The sequence below is a fragment of the Anopheles marshallii genome, chromosome 3 (genome assembly GCF_943734725.1).
Source record: "Anopheles marshallii chromosome 3, idAnoMarsDA_429_01, whole genome shotgun sequence".
Classification (NCBI taxonomy): Eukaryota; Metazoa; Arthropoda; class Insecta; order Diptera; family Culicidae; genus Anopheles; species Anopheles marshallii.
Genome location: NC_071327.1, coordinates 61672267 through 61688662, shown reverse-complemented (window position 1 = coordinate 61688662; position 16396 = coordinate 61672267). Strand labels below are relative to the sequence as shown.

The 16396-nt window shown below is 43.2% G+C and overlaps 2 protein-coding genes across 2 annotated transcripts in view; one reads left to right on the top strand and one right to left on the bottom strand.

Moving 5' to 3' along the window:
- LOC128713541 (protein bric-a-brac 1-like) overlaps positions 1 to 16396 on the bottom strand; it is a 121498-nt gene that overhangs the window by 46153 nt on the left and 58949 nt on the right. The window lies entirely within an intron of this gene.
- Positions 9146 to 11184, top strand: LOC128713542 (maltase 1-like). The gene is made up of 4 exons (XM_053808403.1): positions 9146 to 9655; positions 9718 to 10002; positions 10083 to 10159; positions 10224 to 11184. Exons 1-4 carry the CDS (start codon positions 9146 to 9148, stop codon positions 11182 to 11184), a joined length of 1833 nt encoding a protein of 610 aa, XP_053664378.1.

Genomic DNA, 16396 nt, shown 5'->3' with positions numbered 1-16396 from the left:
ATAATATATTTTGTCATACACGGTACACGCGGGCTAAGCCGGGTCTCGGAGGCAGACATAACAAGCGACTATCTGACAGGGAAAGGCAAAGAAATGTAGAATTTCTTATTACACGTCAACCGTTGATGGCTGGCTGGTTGCATTTCTGTGCCCCCCCGGGAAAGACATAACGTCAGTATACACATCAAGCCTACTGTCGCAGCCCGATTGCACGAGACGTAGTTGCAGTTGGGCATTCGGAAGCGGCTTAGAAAACTGTGAAGCACCAAATATCAAAACGAAGAAAAAAACAAACCAAAAAGATGGTAAGTCCAAATGCAACTGCATATAAAATAAAATAAATGCATTCCGTTTTCGTCCAAGACACAGTTTCTTGCCACTTTCACGCTTCACGACTGATAACGGGCCGTTCGTATTGGTAAGCGAACGTGTCGTGCAGCGGGTGCGAATGTCGTGCATCAGAGTGGTACATTTAATGCTATGGTGGCCTTTCGCGCCTTAGACCCAGTGCCATCCCCGGTGCTGCCCCGTGATGTTTGATCGAAAAGCTAATTTCCTTCCGCGGCAGAAGACACCCCAGGAAGAATGCAATTTGGTGTAGATATATCGCGTTTTTGTCCCTCCGTTCCCCTTCCCCTCCCCTCCCTTTCCCCTTGGCTCGTGTTCCGGATGTTTCTAAAAATGTTAAAGAATTTTTATTTAATAGAACGGTGACCGGCTGAAGGTCAATCCGTTGCATCGCGGGACAACGAATGGGCACGGGAGTTGCTCGTGGTACGGGGCGGCTGGTGGGAAAGGCACAGGAAAAGAGGGAGAAAACAATGGTACCACCTATTAATATATGCAAGTTTCCGGGTCAACATGATGCATCGGAACAGCCGTGGCCGGATAGTGCATTCTTTCCACTTTGGAGACGTTTCGAAACATGCTTATTAGGGTGAAAGGTGAGGCAGGCAAAGTGAAAACAAAGAACACAAAGAACGAATAGAGAATAAGCCCAATTGGGTAAGAAATTGCATCAGAAATAAGTAAGGTAAGCAGAATTTAAATAAATGTATAACAAAACATTGAGAAAAAATACTTAAGACTTCAAAAAAGTGCACATGGAATCGTTTATTTACAGCTGATTTTTCAATGTTCGCTGTTAAAAACAACCGAATGATTTACGTCTCCCGGTAGAAACGTTCGTATGGACGGGATCCACCAACACCAACGCGCGTGCAGATAATTTCTGAAATCCGTACGAACGTAGATTGGAGAAATATAATAATAATAAAATAAGACGATTAACAGCAGAATGCGTTGCGTACCGGGCAACGTTCGGGATTCGGGGCATTGTGCTGGCCGCCGGTAGCTGGTACGTCTTGGCGGCCACATCACCGTTTTCCGGTTCAGACGTTCATTATATAATAATTTCCTATGACTGGTGATTTTTTATTTCTTTCCGTGCCCCTTCTCTTCCCACCGCGCCCTGCCCACTTAACCTCTTGGCCAACGGGAGTTTGAGATGGTCCGTCCTGCTAGCCTATTCTATGTCTATCGTTCTCGGCGAAGGTTGGTCTCCATCATTTGTTCATCATTCCGTACGCGCTGCTTCGAGTTCCTACAACTCCAATGCTTTGCATCCTGTTTGGTACATCGCAGGAGCGATAATTAAATAATGAACACATTTCTTTTCCAGATTTTTCTATTGCTATTGGTGTTGTCTAGGTGGGGTTTAAAAAATTTAAGGAAATATTTTAAATATTCTTTACGATAGCGAAGAAAGGGTGTAACAATGAAAAAGCCATACTTTACAGGCATTTCGCATTGAACTTTAGTATTGTACAAAGTAATTGGTTTTTTCTAAGGAAATGAGCTCATTGCGGAACGTTTTCTTGCCCGGTGGTGGTAATCCATAAACATAATGGCCAATTATTGAACCTTTCGATTACATCCTCTACAAATGGTCATTTCCTGGGTGCTGGACACAAGCGGATATTGTTTGAACTCGCGTAACTCAAGTCCTCTTACCAGCTTGTCTGTTTTTTTTTTTTAAATAGATGCTACGATAAAGTAAGGATTGTTGTTCCACTTCCAATGTGCGAAGCTTTGAAACATTGAAGATTTTTTTCCATCATTAGTTAAAAAAAATGACCATTTGCATTCACAAAAACGAATGCACTAGAAACAAGAGTGACCAGTGCTAAGTGTCAAAATAAAAATAGTTGGTGGTATCCTACCTAAAATTCGGTTTGAAAACAATTTAATACCAGCTGCTAAGCAATGGCGATAAAACCATGTGAAGCTATGATCAGAGAAAAAAGTTCATTATATCTATTCCTGTTTTCAGTTTCACGTGGGCATCGTGTGCCCGAGGTGTCTTTTCTGATTTTCTGCATTTTTCCTCTCCCCAGTTCCATGACTTAATCACGCTTGTCATCGTCCCTTTGAATAGTGTTCGGTGTCGGTTGGGCTAGTAATTGCTTAAAAATGTATGAAATTTACATAGAATAACTATGTCGAGTGGACCCGGGTTCCCCGGGTTGGCATTTTTGAGGTGAAAAGGTTCCATTTTTTTTGCTCGCATTCCGTATGCGAGATGCAATACGGTGTGCTGGTTAGTGTGGATTTTTATTATAAAAAACTCGTATCATGTACTATAAAGAATACTGCATCTCTTTAAAAAATAATGAAAAACCAGAGGTAAAGATTAAAGAGAGTCTATGAACGGTAATGTTTAAAATAAAACATACCTAGTTGTAGAAACTATTATGAAATCGAAATATACGACAGCAAATTGGAATATGTAATTCTATGTAGATTATCAGTACTTGTGAAGTATAAAATATCCTCGTATGCCATCGGAAAAATCAAAGCGAAACCCGTACCCCCGGCATTTGATTTGATGTGAAACTCTTCTCATCAAACTCACACCACCAAAGGGATGCCTCTAAAAGACAGGAACATCATGCAAAACCTTTGAACGGGGCATGTGCAATCCTATGCACCTCGTCCCGTGACCGTTGAACGAAAAGGATCGATGGAAGAAGGAAAAAAAAATGCCACGGTGCTAGTATCTATTTTTGAGCAGTTTTTCCTACCGCTGAAAACATTCTAATGAAAAAATGAGATGAGTTCTAAAGGGAATAACAGGATACAAAAAAAAACCTGCACAGCCAGATGAGGTGTGGTAGGGTCGGTTTTGAGAGGAACGATAATTTTGTATGTGATTGCAAAAATGGAACGATTTTACAGCAGTCGAAAATGCGCACAAAAAAGTCCACCCCAGCAATTGGCCACACCGAGACGGGTTTTTTTTTGTTTCTGTCCCGCTGTTGGCGTTTTTCTATGCAAGCCGGTAAGAGTGCTCGAATATATATTTTTTTTTCTTTCGTTTCATCTTTTTCAGTCGTCCCACACTCACGACCAACGTCCTCCGTTGCACCGTGTTACACCGTGTCCGAACGACAGGCGAGATGCACTTGAAAGGGGGTTTGGGTTTTGCAAATGATAAGTGGGTAGGAAAATGAATAAAATATATATAGAAGCTGGATTTGCGGCTCCGCAGCAAAGCGTCTAAGTGCGCCAGTTTTGTCGGGGCGGTGAAGGATGCAACACCGAACGCCTGCCGCGCACGGCGGTACATAATAATAATAATAAAGATAACAATAATAATACTGACGAAAAGCAGGAAAAAAAACGGGAAAAAGAAATCGCAACCAACGCCATTCTAACATCGTCCGCCATGATCGTGGCGAAGAAGAGACCGTGCTGCTCCACTGTGGCTCTATGCACCGTGGAGAGCTCTTGGCCTAATTAAAATTAAAGATAAAGCATGCATCCTGGATGCAGGAGAGCGTCATCACCGTCGCTTGCATTTTGGAGGATGCATTTTACGGGTTGCAATTTTGGTCCGGTCGCCATGTGCAGTGGTGGATTATTATTCGCCGCTTGGGAAAGGTGCAAAATAGCGTGCGGCAGTAAAGCGCAATGGCAGTGCCGTTTTAAACCCGTATAATTTGAATGTAAATTTAGAGTAATCATTTAATTAGCTGATAAGTGTTAATGCAGTTAAATTTGTGTACTTTTATGTATTTTCATGTGTTTTAATATTGATGAGGTAAGTTCTTGTTTTGTTTTCAAATATATAATATTTATACAAGAAATAAAAAAAAAGGATTTTAGTTCTTTCTACCACTAAATGAGATGCAGTAGCTGCATTAGTATGGCAAAAAGCCCTATCTTAAGATGAGTCCAACGCCCGGAACATATGACATGCAATTTGATGCACAACCCCGCCGCACACCACTGTCTGGATAGGAAACTATTTGTTTTTAATGTGTGATAACCACCGTGAATGTGGAGTGTTGTTTTTGTGCGTCTAGCACACGCCTCATGCATTCCTGGATGCACCCCAAGCTCTCGGAGGCACAACGGAACCACGGAAACCCAGAGGTGGGGGGTTTGATGAATTTTCACACCACCCTCGGCACCGAAAGCGATGGTTGGAGCGGGCAAAGGTGGCATCGTAGCCACCGTTCGGCACCGAACCGGATGGAGCTGTTTTGACACGATGCACAATGGAGCGAGTCAGCCAAAGGACACCCAGCCAGGTAGGGACGCGCGGTTTTTAGTCGCGAATTAGTGGGATTGAACCACGCTTCGGGTGCCGTGGTTGACCAAACACTTTTACCCCGTTACCGCCTCCGTGCGATGGCACATCGGGAGGAGGGAGATACATTTTGCAGCATTGTTTCGGCCAACACCTTCCGGAAGTGCGGCGTGCTGTTTAGCGTTCGGTCTGCGTGCCGGCGTGCGTGTGTGAGGTTTAATTGATTGAAAAATTGAAACAGGGGGCTGCACCCGGGACGGGCCTGTTTGTTGTGACTTATGTGTGATTTTCGATGGTTTTTGTGTGTAGGGGGCGGCCATCGACGCCATCGACCAATTCATAATACCACTTGAACGTTTAACCCGGAAAGGGTTTTAAGGAAGAACGATTAGTAGACGGGGAGAATCGCTACCGAATTATCGCTTAATGGTTTCCAATCAGCTTATATTAGTATAAGAGATGGCGGTGCGCTCACACACACACACACACACAAGACACGTTCGTGAGACGTATTTAGAAGCTGGTGGTTCATTTGCATTAAAAACAAATTGATTTGTACCCTCGGTAGGACACCACACTGTAGAGAGTTGGAGATTAAGACAGCAAACCATTATTCCTACCATTGCCGAAGAATGAAATGGAATAAAGAAAAAGCATGCCCGGTTATAAATTTGACGTTCAAACCCCGAAACAGCATGGTTTTCTTCCTCGGCTTACAAGTAAAGTGTCCAAAAGTAAAATGTGATAAAACCACGCGACATGTTGGCGGCAATGTCCCTGCTCCATTCCTTGCATTCGCGTGGCCAAAAACCCTTACTCCCGATTGCAAGAAGTTTTGATAGTTGCCGCTGTTGGAGAGTTCCCGCCCGCGATAATGAGATTTAATGATTTTGTTTATAGTTACATTATGGACAAAGTTTTCAATTCGCAACACTACAATGATGCCACAATTTACGTCACTGAAATGGACCGGAAGAGAATCAAAGTGAGGGATTGCGAATGGTAAGGTTGAATCTCATACGAGTTCTCGATGTGTAGTGCTCGATGCTACATAAATAATAGAGGCTAGATTAAGCTATCGCTTAGCGTCCATTTGGCAATCGAAACTTCGGGTCTTGTTTTGGCGATGTAGCAGAATATGTAAAATCAAACGGGCCGTGAGATATGATCAGTACCTGGAACTTCCCGTGTTTCAAAGAAAAGTCTTGCCTGGTAGACTTATTTCAATTGCTTTCGAAACGTTCCAAAACAGTTTTGGGCCACTTCCGAACATATTTGCATAATATTCAATCATTATATGGTGCTGAACGTACTGGCGCTGGTGGCCACGATACATTATTACGATGGTTAGAACCATTCGTCAACTTTCAGCCGAGAATAGCCTGCACCGGTGTAACGAAGGCAAACGTGCATTGCACTAGGCGTAAATACGGCTAAAATTCTTCCGGGACAGTAAATGTTCGTACAAACATTCTTGAGAGAAGACAGGCGAAAACAAAAAAAAAAATATCGGCAAATTATGTGGCCAGCAAATGATGATGTAAACGCTTCCCGTGTGGTACACCAAACTCGACAATCAAAACCCGAATGGGGCCTATGTATTGGTAAATTTGTATCGTTTTTTTTGTGGGGTGGCTTCTTTATGCACTTCCGGCCGGTGGATATGGTTGATGGTGTTCTGTAAAATAACTCAATTGAAGGAGATTTGCTACGAATAGCGGCATAATTCAGTTGGAATAAGATTGTACCGACTGTTTTCAGCGATAAGCAAAACGAGAACTTTGTTGCCATTACATTCGAGCGGTGAGTTATGGCACAAAATTTCGGTACTTCAGGTCACAGGAAGAGGAAAAGCGTGTGTTCTGTATTGATGAGTATTACGTGTGAAGTATTTTTGTGGTAGGATTTATGGAATATCTGGAATTGGTCTTTAGTCAAAAGTATAGAGCAGTCTTGTAACAAACATACAGCTCTGTACAAAGCCTTGTGTAAATAGACTTGAAGTGACTTGAAGTGAAGTGATAACACCGTTCAGCAGGTGACACAACTATTTAAATCAATGTTTTGCTGAATCATTAACCTCCTCCAACATCTTGGCTAATTTTTGCTGTTGCAAGTGTCCCCTTCCAGGCAGACCAGAAAGGAGGGCAAGAATCACAAATAAACCCCTTTTGCAAACCAGAAGAGTCTGGTGTGGAATGAGGCAGACCAGAAGTTGATTCTACTGGTTTGCAGTTTTCACTGCCGTTAGGCCACCTTAAGCTGCTTCTTTGTCCGTTTGCCAGTACGGGCTGCAAAAGAAGAAGTTTGGTATGGAAATTAAGTTATAACTGTGTTTCCTTCGCCATTGTTTAAAGAGGATGTTGCCAGTGTCTTTACCATTGTGAAAGGCAGGAGGTGTAGCAAGTAGTTGAGAAAACACTTTCCAACAATACAAACACTTGCTGTACAACGTGTCTGTACACCGGGTCCGTGCCACATCGGCAAACGCCGCCAGGTACACAATCTACACCGGTTGAGATCCTTTCCTTGCATGCCCGTCTGCGGAGCTCCGAAAAGGTGGGGCACCGACTGCAGGGGAAGAAATTTCGATCCGACTCAGTAGAGAATATAATATTGCACCAAACGATTTCGTACGATTCCGTTCGATTCCGTGTCAATGAAACCCTCAATTAAGTGCTACCAATTGCGTTACGATTGGGCGAACGGACGAAGTACCGAGGGTTTTTTGCCGCTGCCCGTTGCCGGGAAGCGGACGGCTAGAGCGTTTCCTCGACCCTCCGCGATGAACGCTCGCGATGAAGTCGTTTTGCTAAACGGTACCGGGCTCTTGTTGAACGGTGGCTTGCGAGACGAGGGGATTCCAATTTACGTAGGGGCAGCAAAAACATACACATTTCGATCAATACAACTATTAAATCAATGTCTTAAAAGTCATGTAGAAATCATCATTCGACGATGACGAGGCAAGGCGGGAGGGAAGCGTTGTTGATGTGAGCATAGGTTTAATTACCAACCGCATACCCTCGTGCGCACGGGGTAGCTCCCGGTTTCGAATGTCTTGCAGGCATTACGCGTCGCTGTTCCAGCAATCGCTAAACAGCATACCCATAAAAAAAACCGAGACAACGAGGTATCCCCTCCGGCGAACCACTTAAACCCACCATACTGGCATACTGTTGCAACCAGTATGCTAATGAAATTTAGACTGGAGTAACAACTAACATCATAATTTCCATACCGAATGCTCAAAATCCACAGCTCCACCTCCACCAATGTGCGTGGAATGTGGAGAGTGTATAAAAAGACCAAAGACAAAACAGCGATCCATTCTCGCCAAGTGCTAGATTTAACGCGCAAACGGAGACTGTGGTTCGCGATGCTCTAATTTCAACAATTATATTATTCGCTCGAACGAAATTCCCAACGCGCCACCGTTGCCCGGCGTATGTTTTCGATGCAATTGAACTTAATAAATTGGCAACAAAAAATAGAGTACATATTTCCCAGTGCTTTTTTTACGTTTTGTGTAGCTTATCTAAATGTATCCAACACCGATAGTGTTGTTATTTTACTATGTTCTTTTGTTGCTCTTTCATTATCAAACCAACAAAACAAAAAAACAGCTCGTACACACATACGTTTTAATCGATACAACGTAACGGAAAAAATAGCCTCCTACCGTATGTACGTGGGCAACGAAAACAAAAAAAGCTACTCGCGATGCGTGTATTTAAAATTAATCATATCAATTATAAAACAATTAAACAAATTATCAGACCAAATAAAATCCCTCTTTAATTGTTCGCTGCATAAGGCAAGGGCTGCAAAAAGGGACGCGGCCGATGGAGGCGTACTCGTTTCGGACGTTCGGGGTTTTTTTTTTCACTGCAAACTCAATAAGCTTTCGAGCCGCAAAAATGGGTAAAAATGAAGAGAGAAACAGAGAGTAATAGGCATGGAAACAAAAAAAAAATAGACAGCTCGCACACGCGGCTTTTTTCCATTCATTGTTACCTACAATCATATTCCTTTCGCAATTCGAGCAGGTTGGGGTTTTTCCGCGCAAGTATCGGGTTGCAGTTTCGCATTGGTGCGCAGGCCGGCACGCACGTACGCATGCACATTGGCAGTGCACATTTCGCATGCAATTGCACACATTCGTGTGCTGAGAGTGTTGGAAAGAAAGCAATGTGTGCATCACTATGCTCGTAAGATGTGGAATAGATCTGCTTTCCTCCGAGGCGGAAGGTTGATTGAATCTTATCAAAGCAGTGTGTATGTTGGAGCACATAAGATAGCTTTTGATAAGAGCTTTCAATGATGCCAAACGTACAGGTTAGTGTTAAGAAGAGTTGAATTTTACTGATTGATAATAAGTCTCATCGACGCTATATAGATTGTCGCCGTAATCTAATCGGGAGTCTGCTGTCTCTCATTTGCCAATTACACAACAATGAATGCTATAAAATTATCTAACACCACTGCTACCAGCTCATTACATTCGTTTGGATGAGGACAGTAATTTCTCGGTCAGTGTACAGGTAAGACATGTTCAGTTGGAAGATTTGGGTTATTGCCAGTACGGTGTGCATCTCGGTGTCAGAAATCAAAGGACAAGATCCACCCGATACCGAATGGTGGAAGACGGCCGTTCTGTATCAAATCTATCCGCGATCGTTCTACGATACGGATGGTAACGGAGTGGGAGACATCCGCGGAGTGACGGCTAAACTACAATACCTGAAGGACACCGGTATCGATGCCACGTGGCTCAGCCCTATCTTCAAGTCTCCACAACGAGATTTTGGGTACGATGTGAGTGATTTCCTAGAAGTGGATCCACTGTTCGGTACGAACACCGATCTGGAGGAACTGTTCGCTGAAGCGCAAAAGTTGGGGCTGAAGATCGTGTTAGACTTCGTCCCAAACCACTCGAGCAATGAGCACTGGTGGTTTAGGCAGTCGGAGCTGCGTGTTGAACCGTACCGTGACTATTATGTGTGGCATCCGGGCAAACCGGTGGCAGGACAGGCGCGACCTGCAGTACCGAACAATTGGGTAAGTGGTTTGATAGATGGAGATTTGCTCGTGCAGCTATCAAATCGCTTTTTGTTGTTTAGAACTCAGTATTTTACGGTTCTGCCTGGGAGTGGAGTGAAATTCGTCAAGAGTACTACCTTCATCAGTTCGAAGTTGGCCAACCGGACTTAAACTTCCGAAATCCGAAAGTGGTCGAGGAGTTTGATGAGATTCTAAGGTTCTGGATGGAGCGTGGAGCGTCCGGGTTTCGGGTTGATGCAATAAATCACATGTTCGAAGATGATCTCTTTCGCGATGAACCTATCAACGATCCATCGGACCCGTTGAGCTATGGCTACACGCATCACATCTATACAAACAACTTGGTAAATAGTTGTATAGGATAAGATCGATAAGACGAGGGAGAAAATGTAATGAGCCCAATGTGCGTGTTTCATCTCCACAGCTGGAAACTTATGACGTAATTGGACACTGGCGGAAGGTGTTGGATGAGTTCGTGGAACAAACTGGTTCAGACACTATGTACGATAGCGCAGTGAGTACCATGTTACCATGAAGTGCTTGTAAAGACTATCACCATTTGCAGCATTATGCTCACTGAAGCATACACCAGCATGGACATGTTACTTCGATTCTATCAATCTGACGACGGTTCTGAGCAAAGGGCACACTTCCCGTTCAACTTTGTTCTGCTAGGTGAGTTGAACGGCGAATCCAATGCACGTGACTTCAAGTATGTCATTGATCGGTGGCTGGAAAATCTGCCTCGTGGAAAGGTAACCAACTGGGTGTTGGGAAACCACGATCAGCCCAGAGTTGCCAGCCGCTACGGAGAGGAGCGAATTGATGCGATGAACATCCTACTGATGACCTTGCCAGGGGTGGCCGTCACGTACAATGGTGAAGAAATTGGTATGGTTGATTATCGCGATATGTCCTGGGAAGACAGCTTGGATCCACAAGGCTGCAATGTTGGACTCGAGGAGTACAAGTGGAAATCCCGCGATCCTCAACGTACACCGTACCAGTGGGATGACACATACAACGCAGGGTTTTCAGTAGCCAACAAAACCTGGCTGCCGGTGTATCCCTACTATCGCCAAAACAATCTTCGCAAGCAGCTCGAGAGCGAATGGAGCCACTACCGGGTGTACACGGAAGCCATTAAACTACGCCGCCATCGTGCGTTTCGGGAAGGTTCGTTTCGGTCGAGGGCGTTAAGCGAGCATGTCTTTGGGTTTGTGCGATATCTCAAGGATGATCCTACGTTTTTTGTCGTTATCATCAATTTGGGTGGCGAGACGGTTGAGATAGATCTGCTCGATTTGTACGATACGATAGAGACGCGTGTATATTTGGTAGGGACAGCGTCTCGGTACAAGATCAACCAACGTGTAAACTCTTCCCGGCTGCTTATTGGACCGTACGAGTCGCTCATCCTAGGCAACGATGGTACATCGCCAGCGGGAACTGTACTGGAATGCTTGAAGCTTATTTTATCGTGTTTCTTTGTGGGGAGTATTTTGACGAAGAATATACAAATTTAATGTGCCACTGAAACATTCCGTCCAGTAATAAGCAGATCAAGTGTTTCGTCGTTCTTTGTTGTTTCATTATTTAAATCCCGCATATTGGATATCTTCTTGAAACTCGAATCGGTTGAAATTATTAAAGAACCATCATCAAACACCCTCCAACCAAGCTGTGTGAGTGACAGGCAAAAGCATAATGTGTAGCGTTAGCTCGTTTCTATACAGTAATGATCCCTTGTCTATTATCCTTACAGTCTGAACAGATTTCACCTCGCAGTTTGGAAGAGTAGGGACAACTCGTAGCTTTTAAAAATGTATGTCCATCGAACTGCAATCTAAAAATTACAGAACTTACTGTCAACCTGCTGGACCTGCTTCTTCACCAAGGATGTCATTTTAAAAATCGCGGTAAATTGAAAGGACCAGAACGTTCGTCAATTATTCAATCAATAAAGTCATTGCAGGGCACGGTGCAACGGTGCACCTTTGCTACGATTGTTTGCAACGGAATGACTTATTATTATTTTGATGCAGCTCAAAATCAACCACTCTGCGTGCGCGAGACGTTTCGACGGAATTCGATGGAAACTTACGTGTATGAATGATCGTCCGTTATGCGCTTATTATACATCCATGAGCTTACACGGAAGAAAATGTCCACTGGACGACGTTACACACCGAAACCTTGGGAAGCGAGTAATAATTCACTGCAAATGTCTCTGTTCGTTAAAAATTTGATCGGCAGGTACCGGGTTTGACGTTCGTAAACAGAATGGCTCTGGTTTTGGATATTTTATTCAGAATGCGAACCGAGCCTAACGTAGCTTGAATCGATAAATGAATGAAATCAGCCTTTTGTCCGTAGGCCCGTGGATTGGCGTAATTGATTAAAGGTGCAGTTAAGTTCAACTGGCGATTTGTAACTATGGTGGACTTTGAATATTTTATGCATTTATGGCTTAGAAAACATGGTTGTCCACTGCATGTAAAGATGCATGAATTTAAGCTCGGAGCAACGGGTTTTACTTGGTTGAGCTGGAAAGAACCTGACACCTTGTGCAGTCCTTTATCTTCTGCGTCACGTCTAAAGCATACGCGTAAAGAACAACAGTGTGTCCATCCGCGGAAATGAAAGAACCAAGGTAAATTGAAATGCAAGGGTTAATTGTGGGAAAATATTTACACAGCTGATTATGTCCCAACGGTGTACGGTGAGGCTGTGTACGTGTCAGAAAAGCGTTCCACAAACGATTGAAGATGATTGTTTCGCATTGTTTTACTTTGTGGTGTTTTTGCTCCACGCGCAGAAGAAGATTAAGCGCTCGAGTTACAGAAGACCGATAGCTAACCTAACCAACTACCTTCTGGTTCTGGCACAGAATACAGTGAAGAGCAGTAGCTTGAACGTCAATTCCGACCATTGTCAGACATTCTGACCGGACGAGAGCAATGGGCAGCCACTGCGGGGGGAGGGCGATGAAAGGATGAAATGAAATGAAAGGATCAACTGGGCAGTGAAATAAGTCGTTTCCCTATGGCAAGGATATTCAGCCTTTTTGTCTATCGCGGAAAGTTTTCATCGTGCAGAAGGTGAAAAACACCGCACCAGCTATGTGTGTGCGCCTGAGCGCCTTGCCATTCGGTGCGATATAAATGTGCGCCGTAGTTTGTTTATAAATATTAAATCCTGTTTTATTTCCCGTTTCCCGTTTTGCTTCCTCTTTGATTCATTTTGTAACTCCCAGGCACCCATCTAAACGGTGCTTTCCGATGACCAATACTTGTTAGAAGGAGGGTTGAATCGTTCGTACTTCTTTTGTAAAACTTGCGTCTGCTCCATATTCATCGTCATCTAATATTTATGATTTTATTTTTGTTCTTTCACTCCGTTACTTCACCAATAATATTTTTCATTTGCCAACGGTGAGCGTTGGTAAAAAAGTTATGCTAAAGAAATAGAAATTTCATCCCCAAGAAATGTATCATTACAATAATTGGAGCATAAAAAAAACTTGTATCGAATGCCCATTTTGGGTTATGAATCGTCAGTAATTTAAGACATTCTACTTGCGAAAACAATAATAATTGTTTTAATATGTTTTAGAAAATTACAAAAATGAAAAGAAAAAAGAACGTTCTTTTAGCAAAAACTTTAATAACTTTTAGATATTCCCCAAGAAACATCCTACAGATGGTAAAGCAACACAAGTCCTCTCAGTTCACTTCCCATGACCGGCGAAAAAGGGACTGGAACGGGACGCCGGTATGGACCGTATAACGAACGAGAAAAGTGTCGGCTGGCAGAAATGGCTGCATGAATGATTTATTTTTCCTACATTGTTTATGGTCACAACATGCTCCCTTTCCCGCTTGTTTTCCCCGCTACACACCGGTTTTGATAGCTTTTTGTGAGGATTTTAATATTTTTTTTTCTTCGCTTTTCACCACCGCTTAGCAATCCTTCCGTTCCATTCGTTGATGGTTTCTAATTCTACTCCGGCAAGCAGCAATTACGCGTGTGCTGCTTTCCACCCAGCAAACGGAACTGTGGCGCGTGTGCAATGAAATGCTGGTGGAAATATGTAATCAACAGCGAAATTGTCATGCAAGTAATATAAAAGTATGTTTTATTTCCGTTTTTTTGTTTTGTATCGCTTTTTTTCTCCGATACGTTGATTTGTTTGGTCAATGCAAATGAGTTATTGAGAAATTGTTATGCCTTGAACTAATGTGTTGTACTTAAACATTTTATGAAGAACAGGCATAAAAACGCTTTCCTTTCAAACTATAAATATTTTAGAAGCTACATTAATACACTGATTTTCGTTCGTTAGTGACACCTCATCTGGTTTCCTGGCAGTGAACATGTTAATATGTGAACAGTAAATAATGTTTAAGGAACAGAAATTTTAATGAAAAATTAATTTGTAAAGGCAGGCCAATGCTTGTCAACTAATTGGCGTATTTTCGGATTGATTCCCTTGGCAACGAAAATGCAAACATATCTTTTGGGAAAAGTTAAAAACGAAATTGTGCGTATGTCAGAATAGCAGTGACATTCATAACCAAGGATTTCCAAGCTAACTTTTGGAAAATACTTTGTTTTCAATGAAAATAATTTTAAACGCACACAGTTTGTTAACGAATCACACAAAATAAATTATTGTTCAAAAGATTTCGCTTCACCTGCGACAAAAAAAGTGCACGTGCAATATACGCGCAATTGAGTTAAATGCACAAAACTAATCACTGGAGCCGTCAATTGGCACAAATCATATCAGCGCCATCGCCCGCATACGCTTCACATACACGGGCAAACAGAAAAGTAGACAAGGTTTAATAGAATTACAACATATATTCGTCACCCAGATCCCGAAAGGTACGTTTCCAGCGATCGGTTAGCGAAGGTGGCCGTTGAAAACATGTCGTACACTTTCGAACGCTTTTCGCCCCGGAAACCGACCGCAACCCCGGGTGCCCGAGTGCACACGGGCGCACACCAAACCAATAAGTTGTGCTTTTCCGCCAGCCTGCTGATTGATGGCTGCGCTGCACGGGAGCAAACAGTCAGTATATTTATATTAGAGGCAATATCCTCTCTTGTGTGCTACGGTACCCGAAAAACCCAATCAATGAGTAAAATATTAGAAGTGCAAATTGCCAATCAGTAATTCCCGCACCGGCAGGACCCGGGCCATGTGTTTTTGTGTCGCAAATCGGATATTTACTGCGGGGCGGCGTTGGAAAGCTTCGGGAAAAGTTGGCGATTGTGCACAGGCTGTACACACATATCGTAGGCGCTCTAATGGCCGGGGGATTGACTTTGGTGCAAAGAGTTACAAAGTTGCATTTTAGTGTATGGTAGTGGCTTGGCAAAATCCTTCGACACAATTTCCTTGCCTTTTCCGGATTGAAAGTGTTTCGGGGTATGTGCAGAAATGAAGCGGAGAACGATATGGAAGTGTTTTAGAGTAGCTTTTCATTGAGTAATTTATTTCCAATGGTATTTACTGCTTTACCTAAGTGAATGATGTTTTTTCTTAGTAAAATATTAAAAAATCGTTTCTACATGCATGGAGGACTGTAAAACAAGAGAGCTTGGGGTATCATCTCTAGTATGTCTTGAACGACGAAAAACCATACGATTTTGCACTTTATATGTTGAACATATATGAAATTTTATGCATCTGAAACATTGCTTTAAGCAATCCAAACTACAATTCGAATGCCTCCGACTGTGTCCCAGTGCCATCGTTGGGCAAACCCTTTTTCGGTCCGATCCGGTCCGGTTCGTGCGTTGGTCCGTTTGGGCCGCATACATCCGAGCGCAGCTACTCCTCCCATTCGCTGTTCGACTGTGTTTGCGCAATTGGATCAATTTCTTATGTAAATCGATGCATTATCGAGCGTATGTTTTCACACGCGCTACAGTGACTGGGGTTGCAAAAAAAAAGAAGTAACAAAACAAAGTGAGCCAAAGATATAAAGTGAAGAATGCAATAAAAAAACAAAGTTTAAGATGCACACCAACATGCATCGGGGTCGAGCGTATTTCATTAATGATGTAGCCTGGTTGCTGTTGTCTTTTTCTGGCAATAAAAATTTTCAGTTTTGAGACCCTAGTTTGATAGGAGTATTTTAATGTGTGTCTGTTTTTTTTTCTGTTAACAAGACGGCAGGTACCGCAACATGGTGCGTGAGACGGTACATGCTCCATTGCACCGTTGATTCCGTTACAAGGTGTAGAAAGGTAACATGCGTAACATGAGCTTTACTACGTCGTGTTATGCGTTTTCGATACAGTGCGTGTTTAAGGCTCAATAGTGAGCATGAGCTTGAAAAGAATGCATACAGTGATCGACACAAAAAACGACACTCACACAACAGAAAGAATAACAATTCTATCTCCCTCGGCATGGGAGACAAACGTGCCCATGCCATACACTTATGCATCGTGCACCATTGGAAAGTGCCATAATTGGCCCAGTGGTGACCAATTATTGAGGTGCGGTAACGAGCCACGATTGCACATTTCGGATGTCTCCAGCTGCACGGCGGTGATGTATTGACATCCATTAATCCTACGCACTTTGAATCGCACATTCAGCCGCTGCACGCCGGATGGGTGACAGTGGGCTTAAGGCACCGTCACCATTCGCCGCCTAAATGCGGCAACTCGGAAAGATTCGCGAATGTGTCCATTTATTCGATTACGCCGCTGCACTAG